The sequence below is a fragment of the Alligator mississippiensis genome, chromosome 3 (assembly GCF_030867095.1).
Source record: "Alligator mississippiensis isolate rAllMis1 chromosome 3, rAllMis1, whole genome shotgun sequence".
Taxonomy (NCBI): Eukaryota; Metazoa; Chordata; order Crocodylia; family Alligatoridae; genus Alligator; species Alligator mississippiensis.
The window spans coordinates 155906424-155926180 of NC_081826.1; the positions used below are offsets into that span (position 1 = coordinate 155906424).

Genomic DNA, 19757 nt, shown 5'->3' on the forward strand with positions numbered 1-19757 from the left:
AAGCTTCATCTTGGATTCGAGTTTAGGCCACAGGACAGGTGGTGGCAGCTCAGCTCCAGCTTTGACTCCAGTTCTGGAGCTGAAGCCAGGGGTAAGGTGCTGCCTGCCCTGGGCTGGAATGGTTCATTTGGGCAGTAGAAGGGACATATAGCCAGGGGCAGCACAGAGGAAACTGGGGGGATGGGTGGGGGAGTGTATTTTCTCCTTGCCCTCTGTCCCTGTGTCTCTCCTCTCCCCTCTTATTTTCTGCTCTGGCTCCAGCTCCAAACTAGCCTGGCTGGGAGCTACTGCTGCTTCTCCTTGGCCAGAATGGGCTGAGGCCAGGCTACAGCCATGCTTCTGCTGGCTGCCCCAGAGAAGAGCAGAGTTGCAGCAGAAGGGGTTGGACAGGGAGCTAGGGGGAGAAGCTGCAGGAGAAAATGGTTGGGAGTCAAACTGCAGGGAAAGCAGGTGGGCACGCTGCGGTAGAGAACAGGGGGAGGCAGGCTTCAGGAGGCGGCAGGCTGCAGGGGGGAAGAAAGGGTGGGGGGCAGGTACAGGCACAGAGGGACAGACAGCATGGTGGGGGGGCAGCACACGGGAACAAAGAGTAGGGGGAGCTACGGGTGAGAGGTTTGGCCCCTGGCCCCTTACCACTGCTTTTTGCACCAGGGGGCAAATTTAAGATTATCTTTGATTCCTTAGATTCTATACATGGAAAATTATAGCACATTTATAATTTCTGTGTATAGAATATAATTATTGGCGGGGAGGAGTGTCAGTTGTCTTAAATTCAGAGTCATTTTAAATTTCAGTAAATATAGTCATTTCTTTTTATCTGAAAACTTTGAATAGTATTTTAAACCTACATAGCTCAGTTGACATAAGCTAAAAAATCACCTTTTACACTTCATGTAACTCTATTTAGAAACCCAGAGAAGTCCTGAATTGATGACAGTCAAATTATCTACAAAGCACATTTATTTTAGCAATTGCAACAGTTAACAGAGAAAGGTTTATTTTGCTGGTTTAAGGTATATATTCAAGCAACATGCGTTAGTGAAAATCATTAGTACTGGAAACACTGTAAATAAGCATCCAATTTAATTCATTTTATTAATTTTAAATCCCTGGTAGTCATCCTGGATGAGACTTTAATCTAGAAAGTGATTTTTGAATATGTCTGCGTCAGAGTGACCCCAGCACCTCAGCAAACGTGAGTGAGTTTGGGCACAAAAGAGGTGGAGCTGCAGGGTTATGGGTTTCAAGTAGAGCTGCAAAAATCTGCCTGAACACTTAGCCACTTGTGTCAGAGTCTGTGGTACAGGACAGGCTGAAGCCCATACTGCTGCAATTTTCTGCTGCTGATAGCCCAGGCAGGATCCAGCATGACGTCTTGTGTTGCACTTTTACCTCTGATTGCATGTAGAATCATAGAAAAGTAGGGTTGGAAAGGACTTCAGGAGGTCATCCAGTCTAGCCCCCTTCTCAGGGCAGGAGACCAACCAAAGCAGCTCTAGCAGGGTACGCTGGGCAAGGAGCTGCTCTGGGGCTGGGATTTTGCAGCTATGACACCATGGTCCAGAGCTGGGGCAAAGCTGCCATCTGCTACCTATACCTGTGGATAGCAACTCTGCCCTGGCTCCTGACCACACTGTCCCGGCTACAGAATCCCAGCCCCAGCTCTGGAATTGCTATCTGCCCAGCCGCACACCCTGCCCGTGCTGCTTGGGCTGATCTCCATGGAAATCCCACCCTGTCCCTCCTGGGATCTCCATGGGAACTGGCCACAGTAATGTGGGCAGGGGCTGCTGGGAAATGGAGTCCAGCTACCAGCTGGATCTGCCTTTTTGCCCACCCCTGGGCTAAGTACAGACATTTGGGGGTGTTAGAGGGAGGTTAAATCAGTTCAAAATGTCTGCCTGATATCAGGTAATTCAGGATGGGGGGGGACTAGCTGGGGGGTTGGGGTTACAGCAGGCTGGAGGGAATCAGGGCTCTGCTGGGGAATGGCAGGGGGAGGCATGGCCTGCCAAGGGGGGGGCAGGTGTGACCTGCAGGCAGGGTAAATGTCAGTAAATGTATACCCCTGTGCCTCCTGCCCTTCCTCCCACTGGATTTGCTTGTTTGGCTCTGGTAGCAGAGAATACTGATAAAAGCATCTGCACCCAGAGCAGCTTGTGGGATGGGGGTTGAGAGGGCGGACTGGTTGGGAGAGTGGGAACAAGGGATCAGGGGGGAATAGATCAGGGAGGGGGGAGTAAAAACAGCATCCCTGGGGCTGGGGTTGGGTTTTCCCAGTCTTGGGGCTGTGCAGTGGAAGTGGACAGAAATTCCAAAATTGCACAAGTTTGATACTACATAGAACCAGGTTTATCTTAAACCAAGTTCTGCCATTTTTAGACTGGTTTGTGTGCATGGAACTTCAGTTCAGTTACAGGTTTAGACTGATTGCTGGCCACTGAGACCAGGTCTGTAAGTGTAAATTCAGCAGTGGGGTGGGCCAAGTTTAAATCGGGCAGCCATTTTGAACCCAGTTTAACCTCCCCAAATGTCTGTACTTAGCCTTAGAGACCAGGCCATGGAAACTCTGCTTGTCTGAAGGGACAGATCATCATTGTCGGGGTGCATCTTACAGCTTTAGAGCATAGACAGGTACTCACGTTTTGACTGAACGTAGAGAGCAATTCTACTTCGATAAGAATGCTCCTTTAAAAATGTGGGGGTGGTGGGAAAGAGTAGTGACGCGCAGATTATTACATGGTATTAATTGTCTGTGTGGTTACATTCAAACTTTTCACCTTATCTCTGTCTTTTCCACAAATCTTGGGAGATGTACTTCCATTGTAAATGTATAAGAAATAAAACCAACCTGAAAAGGTGAAAAATCTGCATAGTATTTTATCTGAAAATGAACTTACAAAAAATACCCCTCGTGCAAGTAGTTCCTTTTCCTGTCACCAAAAGAAGTAGAACATTTTTTTTTATTTCTTAAGTCATGTATTTCTGTTAGAAACCCAAATATAAGTGTTCTTATGGGCTAGGGATAAACATTACAGATAAACCAGTTTAAGTGATCAGAAACTGGTTTAAACCTGTAACAGAACAGATGTTCAGTGCACATAAACCAGTTTGAAAATGGCTGAAACCGGTTTGAGATAAACCTGGTTGAATGTAGTATTAGATTTAACTGATTTGGCTCCAACCGGTTTATGCAATGTCTGTCCCAGACCCCTTCCTGGTTTAACTTAAACGAGAGACCCCTGGCATCCCAGCATGCTTTCTGGGCTGGGCTCTCTGCACCAGCCCAGCAGGGCTGGCCCTGCCCCTCTGCTCCCCAGCCAGGTAAGGACAGGCAGGGTCTGGTGTCTGACCAGAGAGGGGTTTAATTCTCCCCTCCCTGTCCCACCGACAGGAACCTGAGCTGGGTCTGCTGGGTGCTCCCCCCTTGTTGCGGCAGCAGCAGGCCAGCGTGGCCCCTGAGGCAGAGGAGGCAGGGTGGAGGGTTATTTTCCCCTCTACCCCCACTGCCCTTGGGGGACCACAGCTGGGTCTGCCTGCCCTGACCGCCGCAGAGTGGCAGAATAAGCCTGTTCCTGTCACCTTCACCGGATGCCAGAGGGAGGGGGGAATAACCCCCCTCCCTGCCCCCTCTGTTTCAGGGGCCACACTGGCCCACTACTGCAGCAGTGAGTGGTTTGGGTCCCTGCCAGTGAAATAGGGAGGGGAAAATTAAACCCCTCTCTGGCCAGTTCGGCCTGGACTGACCATATCCCCGCCCTCCTCCGGCACAGCTCCCCTGCAGCTGAGGGCACACTCTAGCACCCCTGGCTCCTAGCCTGAGCAACTGTAGGCATCTGCCCATGTCTGTGCTGTTACAAACCGTTTCAGCCTAGGCAGGTTAGACTAACCTGCAAAGGTTGAATCAATTCAGGCTCCAGCTTTTTGAATGTCTGTCCCTAGCTATGGAGGAGTCGGATGCGGAGATGGAAATGTTTCTATTTTGAGCGTTTCAAGACAAAAACATTACTTGTTCTTTCTTTTGTGTCTTTAAACTGTTAACTGCTTTGCCAGGGATTTCGCCGCTGGCCTCCCCCCCAATTTTCTTTTGTAGTGAAGACAAGTTGCATATTAAATGCCTTTAAAAAATCCTGAATATATTTGTGGAGTTTCTTTTGTAGTTATTTTGTGACCAACTGGTTTAAAATGGACAAACCCTTTCTTGTGTAATGACAGTAAGTTAAAGCAAACTTGTAATTACTCTAAAATAATTTCATATAAAGGAATAAAACAGTTTCCCACTTGGGAAAAGGAAGCAAATTAGTTTGTGGGGCTCTGCTCATAGTTGCATTTTAATTTAGGACATTTCTCCTATTTTGAATGTGAGTTTTGAGCAGGGCCACTTGCAGCCAGTTACAACATTTGCACATACTGTCAACTTCGCTTCCTTTTTTTAATGGAGAAAATAGGTTTTCTCCTCCTCGCCAGTTTCAGCGCTTTCAGAGATTACATGCAACTACAACAGATGCAATATTCTGAGGGGGAAAGGTGATTTTTCAGGTTGACAGCGCTCTTTGAATGGCTCTTTTAATGCACTGAGAATAACTTGGCTGACCACTTTTCTCAGGCGCGTTTGTCACTGTCCCCAAAGTTTCTACATGGTGCATATATATATCTATTGGGGGGGGCATGCAGCAATCTAGAGCAGTTAAATTGTGTTGTATAAATGCTAGGGTTCCCTGCCCACAACAGCTTGACTGCAGTAGAGTACAAAGCATATGTACCGAATGCACAATGCACCTTTAGTTTTATCTTTTATCATTAGTAAGTTGTAACTTTCGGTTCTTACATGTATACCTTTCTGTTGTGTATATTAGAGTACATGTTCTCAAGGGCAGCTGTTTTTTAAAGCACCATTCGCAGTTTGGATGCATTATAAATAATGAAAAAGGAAAGTGGTTGCATGCAAGCAAAATCAGCTCTTTGCCAGTTACTTATCACTTTTATATTCACTGAATCAGAGTGCTGAGTGGAATACCTAGATTTGAATTCAGGTTTAAATTTCGGTTCCAAGATGCTTGAGGAGACTGGTTGCTCCTAATGATCTGATCCTTCCTCAGTAAAGTAAATGGGAGTAGATCAAGCCCTTTGGCACCAAAGTTAAAAGACCTTATGATAACCACATCCTCTTTGCCAGATGATAATATACAGCAACATATGTAATAGAAGATTAAAAATTAGCTAAATTCTCATTTTCCATTATAATTCCTCCAGACACTAGAAAACAAATAGGAAAAATTCCAAGGACAAAAGGGCATAACCCACACAAGGTTTTATCCTTAGCTGGCATGAATTTTTGTAACTCCACTGGAGTCAGTGAAGTTAAGCCAGTTCACATTACCAAAGGACATGGGCCAAAATGTGCTTCCTGCTTAGAGTGTAACAAGAAAATCCCGCTTTGAAATAGGAATTTATCTTGGGAACAGAAACACAAAGACTGTGTTTTAAAGTGCTTAGACTCCTACTAAGAGTTAGTGATCCTTATTTGACTTTGTAGTTTTGTTGTAGTAGCACTTAGAAGCCTGTGTCATGAATCATGACTGCATCTTAATTGGGTGCTGGATAAACACAGAGCAGAAAGACGGTCTATCCCAGATATCTGGCATTTTTTACTTACATTTAATAATCCCTTCAGAATGAAATTAGTAGTATAGATTAATCTGACATGAGAGGGGCAGTTCAGAGTCATTCTCTAAAAATACGTATGTTTTTAAACGTTGATCTCTTTCCAAAAAAGTCTGCATATTGTTTCTATGTCACTAACATGGTATCTGCTTTTAAAATGATATTTTTTTAAACAGCAGCTGCTCTCCCTTTGAATTTCTGGTTTAGCTCGATGGATTATATATTTGCTTCTTTATGCTTTTCTATGGTTTGTTTTTAGTGTGGAAGTGGGAAAGCTTTGATATACTTCAGTATAGTGTGGAAAATTTGTTGTAGTTTTCTAAATTCTCTAGGAAAAGGATAATGAAACTACTAATGAGAACAGAGAAGGAAAAATGTGCATGTCTGAAAAAATGCATAGCTTTAACTGTTGATGTTCATGAATTACTAAATAGTTTCTTTTCTTGGCTGCTGTTCTTGCTTCGTACTAATATGTCATCTCTGTCTCTTGGCATGGGTTTCTGCTGAAGGCTATTGTGAGTATGGCTTTCTATTTACTTAACATAATTTTCCCTTTACTGTCATTTATGGTTTTGATTAATGCTTCAATGTATAAAGTTACAGTGTCACAAACTAAAAATTACAGATCTGATTTAGGTGCAAGATATTTCCACAGCTGTAGTAAAATAGTAAAGGTGGGAAAACAGAGAAAACTAAAAGTTCAGGAGACATTCTTGGTGCTAATAACCTTAACGGCAAAATTCCTGTTACAGGCAACCATGCTTAATGCTGTTTCGCTTAGTGCTATTTCGCTATAGCGCTCATTTTAAATTGATACCTGATTCCACTTAGCGCTCAGCAAGTTTCGTTCTAACACTTGTGGTCACCATCTTGGGTCGTTAAACACTTGCAGTCACCATCTTGGATCGTCAGATACTTTTGGTTTCGCTTAACGCTCGATTTTTCAGGAACCAAATAAGAGCACTAAGTGGGGGTTGGCTGTAGTTTCCATGAGGCTAGGATTTTCTTGGATCATTATCTGATATTACTTTAATGTATTAGTAAGACAGCCATTTAAGCAAGTTTTGCTGCAGTATCTATACATTTAAAAAAAAAAACTACTTGGGATCTAACTTGCAAACTGTTAAATAATAGCAGAAGGAAGGGAGGGAGGAAAGAGGTTTTATTTGTAATTAATGGACCTATTCTATAATGATTCAGTACAGAAAAATACTTGTAAAGCCTTCAGCCTTCAGCAAGACTGTTTATTGGTCAAGGAAAGGTAATTAATTGTGATGTGGAACTGCTGTAGATATAATATATTTAAGCATAACTCCTAGGAACTGCTGTATATATAATATATTTAAGCATAACTGCTAGGATTTTTGAAGTTTAACAGCATGTTGAAATCACTAATACTTCACTTTCTGTTTTAGTCAATTCTTCTGAAAAAGAAACTTGAAGAACACCTGTAAGTAATATAGATTTTTCCATATTGTGTTTGTCATATGAAAGAAAAATAACTACTTTCTTTATGCAGGCAATGCTTAGCCAGTAACAATAGTGGTAAGGCAGACACTTGATAATGTATTTGGAAGATCAGTAAGAAAAAGAAATACAAACAGCCCAGGAATATTTGAGTCCATTATTCAAGCATTATTTGCATCTCCTACCAAAACGTTTTGCCAAAGAAAAACAGTTGTAAAAAAACCCACCATTTACGGTCTTAGGAAATCTGATTTAAACTTTTATAAAACTTAAACCAAGAGGAAAAGTTAATATTGCACTGAAGGAACCATTTTAATTTGAACAATATTGTTTACTTTTTAGTATACATTATGGAATAAAAGATAACATTTTAGTGAGTGTGACCCTTTTGTTTTACTATTTATGCACTTCTGTTGATTTTACACTTTTCCGAATGGCAGTAGTTATCTAAAGATCTGATCACTTGTTTAACTGGCTTACAAAAGGTGTGGCCTCGTTCGCTTTGGGGGTTTTAAGCCAGTCTTCCTCAATATCACAGCTATCCAAATCATTCATTTCAAGCATGCTTTGTGCAATTGATTATAAATTATGAAATAATAGTAGAGTTATGGACAGCTAATTGAGCTCTTTAATGTTATAACTGATCATCTATAGAAATTCCTTTTCTTCTATTTTTTTTTTAAACATTTCCATTCTTGGGACATTGAAGCCACTTGTCATTTGCTGTCATGCCTCATTGCCAAAAGTAAGCTGTGCTGTAATCTCTCAGAAATGTAGCACCTGGATTTTCTCATTGCTTGACTTTTATTTTACCTGGAGAAGAGTGTTGGAAAAATAACGTATGCTTTTGTAACTTGCAACAGTGAAAAGCTCCATGAAGCTAACAATGAACTACAGAAGAAAAGAGCTATTATTGAAGATTTGGAACCAAGATATAACAACAGCTGTGAGTTTTCCTACATCAGAACTCATGTTTTGTTTCATTTTTTAATCTTTTGCATGTAGGGGAGGGTCTTTAACAAAAAAAAAATCCATATAACTTTTAAGTTAATGAAGTGTAAATGTTTAAAGGCATTATTGCAGTTTATTTTTGGTTAATCAAAAAAATGTGGCTTTGGACAATCAGGCCATTGATTGTCACAGCTATACACTAAAACCCATTTATAAATGACTAAATAGTATATTGCTATTACCATATTTTCTCATGTAAAACTACCCCAGAAAATTATACGCACCTTATTTATCAGAGACAGAATGAAAACAACCAAACATTTTTCCAGAATTATGGCTGCATAGAGCATGGACAGAGCCTAATTTTCAACTGGCTCACCCTCCTTTTCCTGCTTAACTAAATCAACACACTAGTTGCTGCTAAAGACTGGTCTCCACAGGTGGTTCTACGATTTTGCTGTATCCCTTCCCAGTCCAACCCTGCACAGTCTTCTGGAAACTGAGGTGCATGGGGCAGATGAAACTGCCCTGCACCTCAGTTTTTTTCAGGAAGCATTCCAGAGCTGAACTGCGAAGCAGCTGCAGCAGAAAGGCAAGCCTATGTGCCCCATTTCTGCTGCACCTTTTTCTGGTTTGGCCCCAGCATACCTCGTGAAAACAGAGGAATGCAAGGCAGTTCTACCTGATTGCAACAGCATTCAGCTCCAGGCTGCTGCTCCTATAGAGTGAAAGTGCCACATGTGCCTCTGTTTTCAGGAGGCTTGTCAGAGCCAAACCAGGAAGAACAGCAGCAGAAAATGATGCACTTGTCTCTGTAATGTAATGTAATGTAAGCGGGTGATCCTTTTTGCTGCATCTGCTTCCCAGTTTGGCTCCAACATGCCTCCTGAAGAGGCATGCAGGGCAGTATTATGTGGTGGTGGCCCCTGGTTGGGTTGAGAATCACTGGTCTACAAGCTGATTTTTTTTTTTTATCACAGTGGTGCTCAACCTACAGCCTGTGGGCCAGATCCAGCCTCTGGTGTGACTGGATCCAATCTACAGCACAGGGGATCAGTGGCAAGCAACTCAGCCTGGCATGTCCCCTTACCTGGCCTGCGCCATTATGGTGATCCCCTTTGAAGCCCTCCTTGCCTCTCTCCTTCCTCTGTCTCTGACATTTAACAGCCACCTTCCTTCCCATACTGGGAGTGGTGACCTGTGATGCAGCTGTGTAAAAAGCCCCTGCCCCCTGCTTCCCCTCCCCAGCTTCTGAAAGATTAAGCTCCATTGATTAAATTGTTTTATTACAGGGGAATTGAGAAGACTCCTTTCTCCCCACATATGTGTACCTGCACTTTTGATTGCATCTGCTGCATCAGAATATTTTTCTACACTGACTTTGGCTTTTCTTAACTGAAAAAATAAATACTAACTGTGGGATTAAATATCATGTGAAACGCACAGTATTAAAGTATATGTATCCATAATGTGTTTTTTCTGAAATGTGGGGTTTTTCCACCTCTATGTGCAGCACTCAAAATTGAAGAATTACAGGAAGCATTGCGGAAAAAAGAGGAAGAAATGAAGCAAATGGAGGAGCGATACAAAAAGTACTTGGAAAAGGCTAAGAGTGTAAGTGTGGCATCCTCGGAGTTGATCATTTTTGCTGCATCTTGCCCTCTCTCCACAGTAATAAAAATAAATAGCAGATTCAAAAGTATTGGGACCACTCTCTGTTTTCTCCCATCCAGGGTGCTTGTGCTGAGAACATTTTCTTTCTTGTCTTTCTTTTAAACCAGGTTTCTAACTCGTACCTTTTTTTTCTATCTCTTTTCATAACAGTCTTCTTATTGCAGTTTCCTGTAGCAGCTCCTGCATCTTTCTTTGCAGCTCTCTTAGCTCTTTTGTTTTTTCTACCATGCATCTTCAGCCTTCCTCCCTGAAGAATTCTCCCATCCTCTTCTTCACCATCATCTACCATTCTCTGGTACTCCTAAAATATTTCTTCAGTGTTCACCACCTCTCATACTGTCTTGTAATAGCCACACATTTAACATCCATGGTCCCTTCCCTCTCATGGGACTCTCAGTAACACTCATTTCTGCTTTCAGCATCCAGTGGTCATTAAAAGCCACATGTATGGTTTCTTTCTTCCTTTTCTCTACTTCTTTTGATACAAGCACAAAGTCAATTCTTGATTGTTTCTTTCCACTGGGGTCTGTTCTAATGAAAACTTTCTCCCCTGCCCACACATCTCTTAGCGACTCTTCTTTTATTATATTTGTTAACAGTCTGGATGAGGTGTGTAAAGCTCTGCTTCTTCCTTCCCCTGTTCTGTCACCCACTTTGATTATACTGTTGAAATCCACTATTATGCACAGTCTCCCTCCAACCGTGTAAGCTGCTAACTTTCTAAGCAACGCATTCTTTCCCTCCCTCTCCAGTGATGTATAAACATTGAAAATTTCTGATTCTTTTACCCTGGCTGATAGTATCATTCATTGTGATCTGCCACTGATGACTTCTGCCTGCTTTGCTTTTAGCTCTGGGTTCTTGAATAATATTGCTACCCTTGCCACTTGTTCTCATTTATCCCTGACCACCAAGATGGTCCCCATCTCTGCCTTTTCTCAAAGTGCTTATAATCCATCTCCAGTGGTATACCACATTCTTGTAGGCAGATTGTTTGCCCTTACTTGGTTCAAACTGGTTTGATCTGTTCCCATCTTTTCCCTGTTAAGATACTCCCAATGTAAGCAAAATTGTCAATACCATTTATGCTTGTTTTAAAATGAGGCCTTCTATCTGTTTAAGGTTTATCTGTGCTTGCTTTGAGCTGAGTGCACCTGTCCCTTTAAGGTTCATCTGTGCTACTGCTCAGGGTGGTAGACTCCTTTTCCTTCCTCACTCACATTCCTGTAACCGTTGCAAGCTGCTGGATCACTTTTGCATTTAGGAAGGCTTGCATGTCCCCACCTCCCTGACACTTCCCACTTACTGGTCTCTACTCCGGTCTGGAGCCCAGAGGTGTTAGCAGCAGAAAACTTCTCTCTGGCTCTTCCTCCAACTCACCTGCCTCGTTATCAGGCTGCTTCTTCCTGGTCTTCAGCCCCTGCATTTTCTTTTTTTTCCCAACCTGTTTCTCTGGTTCTTTCTCTTGCTCCCTCTCCACTTCTTCTTAACCTCCATCTCCATGTCTGAGCTATTTGCTGTTCCTGCTTTCCTTTCCATTCCATCTTCAGCTCCTGCACTGCCTCAATCACAGAAAAGTTACTGCTTTCCTCTGTTCCACCCTCCTGCAGGGTTTCTTCCACCATTTCTACCTCAGTATCCAACACCACCTCTCTGCTCTCCTTCTCTGGGTTTTGCTGTTCTTCAGGGCATCTGACTTCCAAAAGACTTGGGGGCATCTGTGATGCAAGTGTCCCTCTCCCTTACAAACAGTACATTTTAGGGATTCCTGGCACTCTGCTGCTTTATGCCCCATCCCTTCATAGCTGCAACACACTGAGGGGGCAGTGTGCAGACAGATGCCCCATGGGTCTGCATTTGTTGCACTGTTTTGTTTGCCCATGGTATGTTATAAAATCCCAGTGTGTCCCAATCTGGATCACTGATGAGGGGTGCAGCACCCTACTTGGGCTCCACTCATCTGCTTGTAACACTATACATGCCCTCCAAGACCCTGTCCAGATACCATTTGTCCCTTATTTTCTCTACCAACATGACCCTTTGGATGTATTTTTCTATCTAACTTTCTATATCTTCTGCCTCTAGTAAATCCATGTACACTCAAAGCATAATCACTCTTTCTCTTGACTTTTCTTGTGCTATGAACTTTATTGCTCTTAATGCCCCCCTCCCACATTTCTATGCATATTTCTTCCAAAAATTCTTATACCCTTGTCCATTCCAGTAAGTCAATTCCCACATCTTTCAGTTTAAGAAAGCAATCAGGCTGGTGAGATGCTCTGCCTGCACCTCCAAAATCTCAAGCAGTACCTTTTCCGGGGTATGAACCTGTTCATTGTTGATTCAGTCTGCCTCCCATTCCCTGTTACAGTTACTTTTATTCTCAGCTTCCGCTCCTCTCTAGTTTCTTTCGGTGCCCCTTCCATGTTTTCCCGCTGTGCCACTCCCAGTAGGCTGGCCTGCTGTAGTGCTCCTGCTTTCCTTTGCTTCTCGCCCAATGTACCTTCTCTTACTACTCCCATTCTGTCTCCTGCTCTCCTCTGCACCCGTCTTCCTTCTGGCATCATCACTCTTATTGTTGCTGCCTCTGCTGTTGCTCCCACTGTCACCATCTTTCTTCCTTTCTTCCCCACTTTTGTCTACTCTCCATCTGTCTCCAGATCTTCATTTCCGCTCTTCAGCTCTTTCCACCTCATGCTTACTTGCCACCACTGCCATTGTTTTGTGCTTTGGGTCTCTCTCCTCCACTCCTTATACCCTGATGCTCTGTTGATCCATTTCTCTGCCTTTAAGGTAGAGATCAGGCTTCCAGTGGTGATGGGAACCTATCATAAGACTAGGGTAGTGCATCCCATCTAAGTAAGATATATGGTAGTGCGGATTGAGTGCAATCTTCCACAGTGCCTACTCTTTTCAAGCCATGGTGAGCCACTACACTGAATCAAGTCTAGCACTGCTGCTGGCTATGTCAACATCTCCCCCAAGTTCTTGAAGCACCTTGGCCCACATGATAGTTCTTGGTTGGTTCAATTCTTTACAAGGATCACATGCGAGGGAAATCTGCTAAAGATCTGATGCATGTCAAAAAGTAATCAGCCACCCAAAATTAGCAAAATACCAAAACCCAGGTGTCAAGATATTGCCCAATATCGCTGCTTTCTGTCTTTTTTAAAATCCTGGAGTGCCTGACTCCACAGCTCATACTCCCAGAGGTGAAGAACATCCTGAGTATCTATCAAGCAGGTTTCCAACAAGGTCGAAGTACTTGTGACCTAGTACTTGAGCTAACAACATTCACTGAAAATAGTTTTCAGAGGAACCTTAAGACAAGTTCGTTTTTCCTTGACCTCACAGCAGCATATAGTACTGTTTAGCACACCAGCCTGCTCGTAAAGATAGCAAGAGTGCTACCTGCATGAGTGACTGACATTGTTGAACTCCTTCTCTGCAACAGAGAGTTCAGGGTGCTCATGGGTGAGAAGACAAACCAACAGACTGCCTCAGGGATCTGTGCTTGCTCCAACCTTGTACAACAACTACACCAATTACTTGCTGCAGACTCCATCGCAGAAATTAATCTATGCTGACAACATCTGCTGTGGATTCCAGGCCCAGACTTTCTTTGAGCTAGAACACACTTTGAACAGTGATGTCATAGAGCTGGCTGAGTACTGCAAGATATCACCTCCAGTGAAGCATCAGTAAGATTATTTCCAGCATTTTCCCCCTACACAGTGCCAGTGCTGCCTGGGAGCTGGCTATCTACCTGAATGGCCAGAGGCTGAGGCATGAAGCACAACCCATCTACTTGCATGTGACACTAAACCCCAGACACTGAGCTATCATGAACACTTGAAAAAGACAGCAATGAAAGTTAAGATGCACAACAGCCTCCTTAACAAGCTGGCTAAGTTGTCATGTGGTGCAAGAGCCTCAAGCCTAAGGATGTCAGTTCTTGCCATCTCATACTCTGTGGCAAAATACTGTGTACCAGTCTGGAATCAGTCATCACAAACCAAACTTGCTGATGTGCAGCGACATTCAACGATGCACATCATCTTGGGAACTCTTCAACTGACCCTTCTACCACAGCTCCTAGTCCTGGGCAACATTGTTCCCCCTCATTTACGACAGAAATTTGCAACTACAGTAAAAGCTTTGTTATCTGGCATGAGTGGGGTAAGGGGGGTGCCGGGTATATAAAAATTCTGGTTACCTAAGAGTAGGTGGTTTTTGGCTGGACGTGGAGGTGGGGGGGAAGGGGCGGCAGCCACACATGGAACAGCAACAGCACAGGGTGGTGGGCAACGGTGGCAGAGCTTTCCCTGCTGCACGTGAGCTTTCCTTCCCACCGACAACCCCACCCCCTGTCTGGCCAGTTGGCCGGAAATTCCAGTTAATAGTGTTCTGGTTACTTGAATGCCGCCGGTTAACATAGCTTTTACTGTAGTAAGCTACTGGAGAAGATCTATGCCAATCCAAGCCTGCCACTGTAGGACAATCTCTTAAATCCACCTGCTGTACGTCTATCATCACAACGCCCACTGTGGTCCAAACTGCCGCACAAGGACCACATGACAGAGACCCTCTGGTGCGAGGTATGGAGGTCATCACCACCACCAAACAAGTTCCTTATCGCAGATCCTAGTCTGCCCACCAGGCTTCAACCTGCCATGCTGTCAGTAGGCCTTGCTAAACAGGTTCCGGACAGGGTAAGGTCTGTGCACAGCCAACCTCCACCATTGGGGTCTTTGTGATAACCCAGACTGTAGCTATGGCAAAACGCACACCATGTTGCACATTGTCGATGACTGCCCACCGACTGAGTTCAGTGGTGGACTACAGGAACTGCACGTGGCAACTGAAGATGCTGTCTCATGGCTCAGTGATTATGCACATGCTGACTGACTACATTGTGACTTCCTCTTCCCTCCCAAAACTGAGCTGCACCTTTCTTTCCCATTTTATAGTGATTTCTGTTTCTTCACCAGTCTTAAATGTCTGAAAAACATCACCAAACAGAGCCCCAAACAGTTCACCCAGAATCCCTCTGTCATCCCCTCTCTCTGTCTGTCGCATATGATTAGTGTGATGCCGCCCCTCCATGAGGTAGAGCCAGACCAGGTTGCCCTGTACCTCATCTGCATATAAATTTTGGGGGGATTCCAGGACTTACGATAAGAACACCCAGTTCCAGTTATGAGTGGGGGCGCTAATTAGCACATGGATCCTTTGTGGGTGGTATCTGGAGTACACACACCTACTGAGCCATGCTAAGCAATGGGGTCACCATGGCTTGAAACACAGTTGACCCAACCCAGTGAACTGTATGATAAATCCATGAGCCTTTTGGCTTTGGATAAATATCATGCATAGTTCATATGATATATAAGTGGGTACAAAAGTGCTACTTAAAAGTGTGTTTATGGAGTACCTGTGCTAAAACTTGCGTTTTACCTTTTTTGAAACTGCTGCATCAGGTCTGAATGAACTAAGTCTATGGGTACCGATAGTAATATGTCTAGATACAAATTACTACAAGCATGTTTTTCAGTGAAGTATTTTCAAATTTTCCCTCGCTTCCATGTGCTCAGGGAGAGCAGGGTCTGACAGGGAGGGCAGGAAGGGGCTACAGGGTGAAGAAATTAGGGGGCAGAGAGCACGGGGGCTGCCTGCTTCCCTCCCTCCCCCCCAATTAATTTCCCTGCTATAGTAGTGGGAAGAAGACAAAGTCAAGGTAGAACTCCAATAATTAGTTTCTATACCTGGAAAATTGTAACACATTTATAAATTTTCCTTATATAAAATCAAATTACTGGGGGGGGGTTCATCTTATGTTCAGGATCATCTTATATTCAAGTAAATACAGTAATCATTTTTTTTAATCCTTCTGAGCTCTGTACCAGGAGTGTTAAACTCACCTAGACCCCTTGGCCAAATTCAGACTGCAAGGAGCCTCACAGACTAGATCTAGACTCAGCTTCTGAAACAGGACCACTCCTGAATTTCTGGCCCCTCTAAGAGCTTCATGGGCTCTGGGGCTGAATTCAGCTGGTAGATCAGATCTTTGACCTTTCTGCTCTGTGCTTCAGGCATTACCTTCAGAGTTCATGTCTACCCATTAACTCTTTATATAATCCTGTATTATATCACCTTTTACTTATCCTTTCTCCAAAGTAAATTATCTTTTAATAGAGCTTCAATTGAAAGCCATCCCATGCTTCTAACCATGTTCTACTCTTGACTCTTTTTTTTTTTTTTTTTTTTTAACTCTTTCCTATGTCTTTTTTGAGATCAAGTGACTATAACTGACCACAGTATTTAGGGTGTGGGAATGTAATGGCCTTTTGATGTTTTTACTCTTAGTCTTTCATATATCCTTATGTGTTTTCACTGATCTGTTTGTGATGATGCCAAACTTTCTTCCAAGTAGATAGAATTTTAGGACCCATTAAATGAGCTCCTAGACCTTTATAGAACATTATTACTCATCTTCTTGTACCTTCATAGTTTCCACACTTGCTCCTTGTGAAGGATGCCAAAAGCTTTTGCAGTGTTCAAACAAATATTTGTCACTTTTTCTCTTATCTACTATGCCACTGGTTGTCCCTGAAAGTATTCTAATAAGTGTAGAGGGATATAGTTTCCCTTTATGTAAAGCGTGTACTGGCTTATCCAGTTTATATATCAATCTAGGCGTATATAATGCACCTTCTTCAATTTATTTTTCAACTAATTTACCCTTTTGGAGGTCAATGGTCATTTCATAATATTTTCCAAGGTCATTCATCAAGATGGGTATGATAATTGCTACTCGCCAGTGCAGCAGCTAGGTTTACCAACCAACTATGTGCTTTCTTAACAGCTCAATAGCCACTTTTAATAATTAATCTCCTTAAGAGATCTGAGGTGAATACCACCTAGTAGAGGTGACCTATTTAAATTTTAAATGATCGTTTTGTTCCAGTATATCCTATTTGACATTTCATTACCTGACATCACTCTATCCTCATTAGCTGTGCAGGGTTCTGAAATAGAAATGAATGAAAGAAAGAAATGAGGAAAAAAATTAATCGGTCTTGCCCCACTCGTTTTTTAAAACTCTCACTCACTCTCTTCTTCTTGCAATAGTAGAAGACATTCAGATGCAGCTGGGCTACGTGCCATATAAAAATCAAGCTAGATAGCTGTATCTCCCATTCAAACTTTAATGATGGGATCTTTATCTGCTGTGCATCCTCTTGGGGTCCCAGTTCTTTATTGCAGCAGGGCTGCCAAGGGAAACCAGTGTAGCAGCTCAAAGCCCCTGAGTCATGGCCAGTTTCCACTATTCCTTTCCAGAGAGAAGGAGTCCTTGAGTTCAGGGTCAGGAGTTGAGAAGAAAACAGTGCCTGCACATACACCTTAGCAATGAAGTGAAGTCTGCAGGGAAATATGCTCCACACCCTAACACTGTGACAGTGGAGGTTGTCTCTGTGCTTCTGTAGTTTCTCAAGCCTATAAGCTTTTACTTTCTTCCCCTGATAGCTTTGTTTTGATGGAGGCTTTTAGTATGCAGCAGAGAACGGTTGCTATTATGTTCAGTAGTAGACTTTATATTATCCTGCCTAGGGGATTTGGGCTGTGGCAGGATATTTGCTACCACTGCCCTAGCATGAGGGGAAAGATTGGATTAAAGGATTCATCTTCTCAGAACAGCATGTTCTTCCCACGTTCTGTTCAGTTTCTTTGAACCATTAAGTTAAATGTGCCTGAGACCTGTCTTGCATGGTTATATTCAGGGATCCTTGTTTTCTCAGTTTAAAAGTACCAAATTCTCTGATTAAAAAAAAAAAAAAAAAAAAATCCAAAGTTCTCTGATTTAAAACCCCCAAATCTGTATTTTTCCACAATTAAAATAAAACCTCTCTCTCTCTTGTGTGTGTATCAGTTGAACACAATGTTTTGATATAGTTACAAATGTAAAGCAATTTGGAAACCTGCCAGTGCCTCAGTCAGTATTTTGGTATTTGATTTTGGTTTTTTATTGTGGAAAATCAGAGCTCCCCCTGTCCCCTTCACTCACCAAGACATGGATCTAACTGTCACTGTCGTTGCCTGTGTGCATCTCCCCCCTCCCCCCGCTTTGTGGCACTGAGCAGCCCTGATCTGCTGGTGTCCTGCCCCTGCTGTTGCCCCTCGCTCCCAAGTCATGCCCTCCCCCACCAGTCCTTCCAGTGTCCCTTACTCCCAACCTGCAGCCACCTGCCCAACCCCTCCCAGCTCTGCCAGAGGGAGCCCCCAGCTGCCAGGGCTAGGGGACCTGGCGGCTGCTGCAGCTGGGGCAGAGTGTGGAAACCCTTCCTCCACCACCACCACCATCCACAGGTGGCACAGCCAGAGTGGAGCTAAGCAGAGCCTGTGGGTGTGCGGGAGGATGTAGGCTGCTCACTGCAGGCTTGGGGCTCCCTGCCCTGCTACCCTCCCCCCAGGGGCCTCTGCGGCCCAGCGGGTGAGACCTTGTGTGAGAGGGCAGGGAGGCTGACTGCTGCAGCCACTTCCACCACCAGGACCCCAACACAAGCTGCACTGCTGTGGCAAAGTACCCTCTACCTGCCTGACAGCAATGGGGGTGGCAGCGTGTGGCACGGAGTTATGCCTCCCTGCTGCTGCTAGACAGGCAGGGCATGCCTCACCTTGGGAGCGCAGCTGGCACAGGGCTCCCAGCAGCAGCAGTGGCAGTACTGAGCCTCCTGCCCTGCCCTACTTTCCTGTGCTGGGTCCTGCCCACTAGGCCACAGAGGCTCCCAGGTAGAGGGCAACAGGGTGGGGACCCCCGAGCCTGCAGCAGGCAGCCTGCATCTTCCTCTGCTCCATGCACAAATCTAGGTGGGGGGCACATGCCCCTGTCCCCAGAAGTGCACAGCAGCAGGGAGCGAGCCCCCCGCCACTCCCCAGATGAGCCACCTGTGGTTCTGTCCTGCTCCCCCAGCCAGGCCCCATGACCATGCATTCCCGCTCTGGCTGGGTGGCTCCCCCAGGCTTAGCCCCAGCTGCCAACTGTGCCCCACTCCCTACCTTGCTGTGGCTGCCCGAGTCTGCCCCTCCTCCCCATGCGTCACTTCTGCCCCCCTTCCCCACCCTGTAGACTTACCTGCAGGCAGCTGGGGTTGCTGCTCTCCACCTCTGCCTGGCTGTATTGCTGGTCACGTGGATCCTGCTCCTCGCTGCCTTTTGCAGGCCGGAACTTTGCCAGCCTACAACAGGAAACCCATGGTATCCATGACTTTCTCCTTTAAATGAGAAAATCTGTGTTTTTCTGTGGCAAAAGGAAAACCCAGATCCCTGTTTATAATCCTTTGGCTTCTGGCACCTTTTATTTAATCTAGAAGTGCTTTGAGAGATCACTTTGGGGCATCCACTTACACTGTGGTGTTTGCCTTTTGCAGGTTATCCGAACTTTAGATCCTAAGCAGAACCAGGGTGCAGCTCCTGAGATACAGGCTCTGAAGAATCAACTGCAGGAACGTGACCGAATGTTCCATTCATTAGAGGTAATAATCTGCCCATTTCCCCACGACCTTTCTAGGTGACTTTTCTGTTTTAGCTAGGCGTTTTGAGTGAGTACAGAGACTATCTTTCCAATATTTACCATCCACTTTTACCAAACAGCTTTAAACTTGTGGTAATTTTTCTTTACTAGAAAGAATACGAGAAAACGAAGAGTCAAAGAGAAATGGAGGAGAAGTTTATTGTTAGTGCCTGGTACAATATGGTAAGGAACTCCAAAAGTACAACGATTAAAAACCTTAATCTGTGTTGTTTTTGTGGCATTTATCGTGAACCTTTTTTCATTTATTTAACATATACAGTTTTGAAATATTCTCCTGTGTGCATTCTGAAGGGTGGATGCATTTACTTTTAATTACATATAACCCATTACAGGGTACCCAGCCTGTGAGCTGTAGACCACCAGTAATCCCTAAGAACATGACACGCATTCACTTTCTTCTCCCTTCAAT

General features: G+C 44.2%; 1 protein-coding gene across 2 annotated transcripts in view; it reads left to right on the forward strand.

Moving 5' to 3' along the window:
• Nucleotides 1-19757, forward strand: part of HOOK3 (hook microtubule tethering protein 3) — a 129088-nt gene that overhangs the window by 98703 nt on the left and 10628 nt on the right. For both annotated transcript variants that reach the window (XM_014596169.3, XM_019490667.2), the window contains exons 17-21: nucleotides 7080-7114; nucleotides 7995-8077; nucleotides 9596-9696; nucleotides 19185-19289; nucleotides 19439-19510. In XM_014596169.3, the coding sequence (XP_014451655.1) occupies nucleotides 7080-7114; nucleotides 7995-8077; nucleotides 9596-9696; nucleotides 19185-19289; nucleotides 19439-19510 (396 nt within the window). The remainder of the gene's footprint in view (nucleotides 1-7079; nucleotides 7115-7994; nucleotides 8078-9595; nucleotides 9697-19184; nucleotides 19290-19438; nucleotides 19511-19757) is intronic.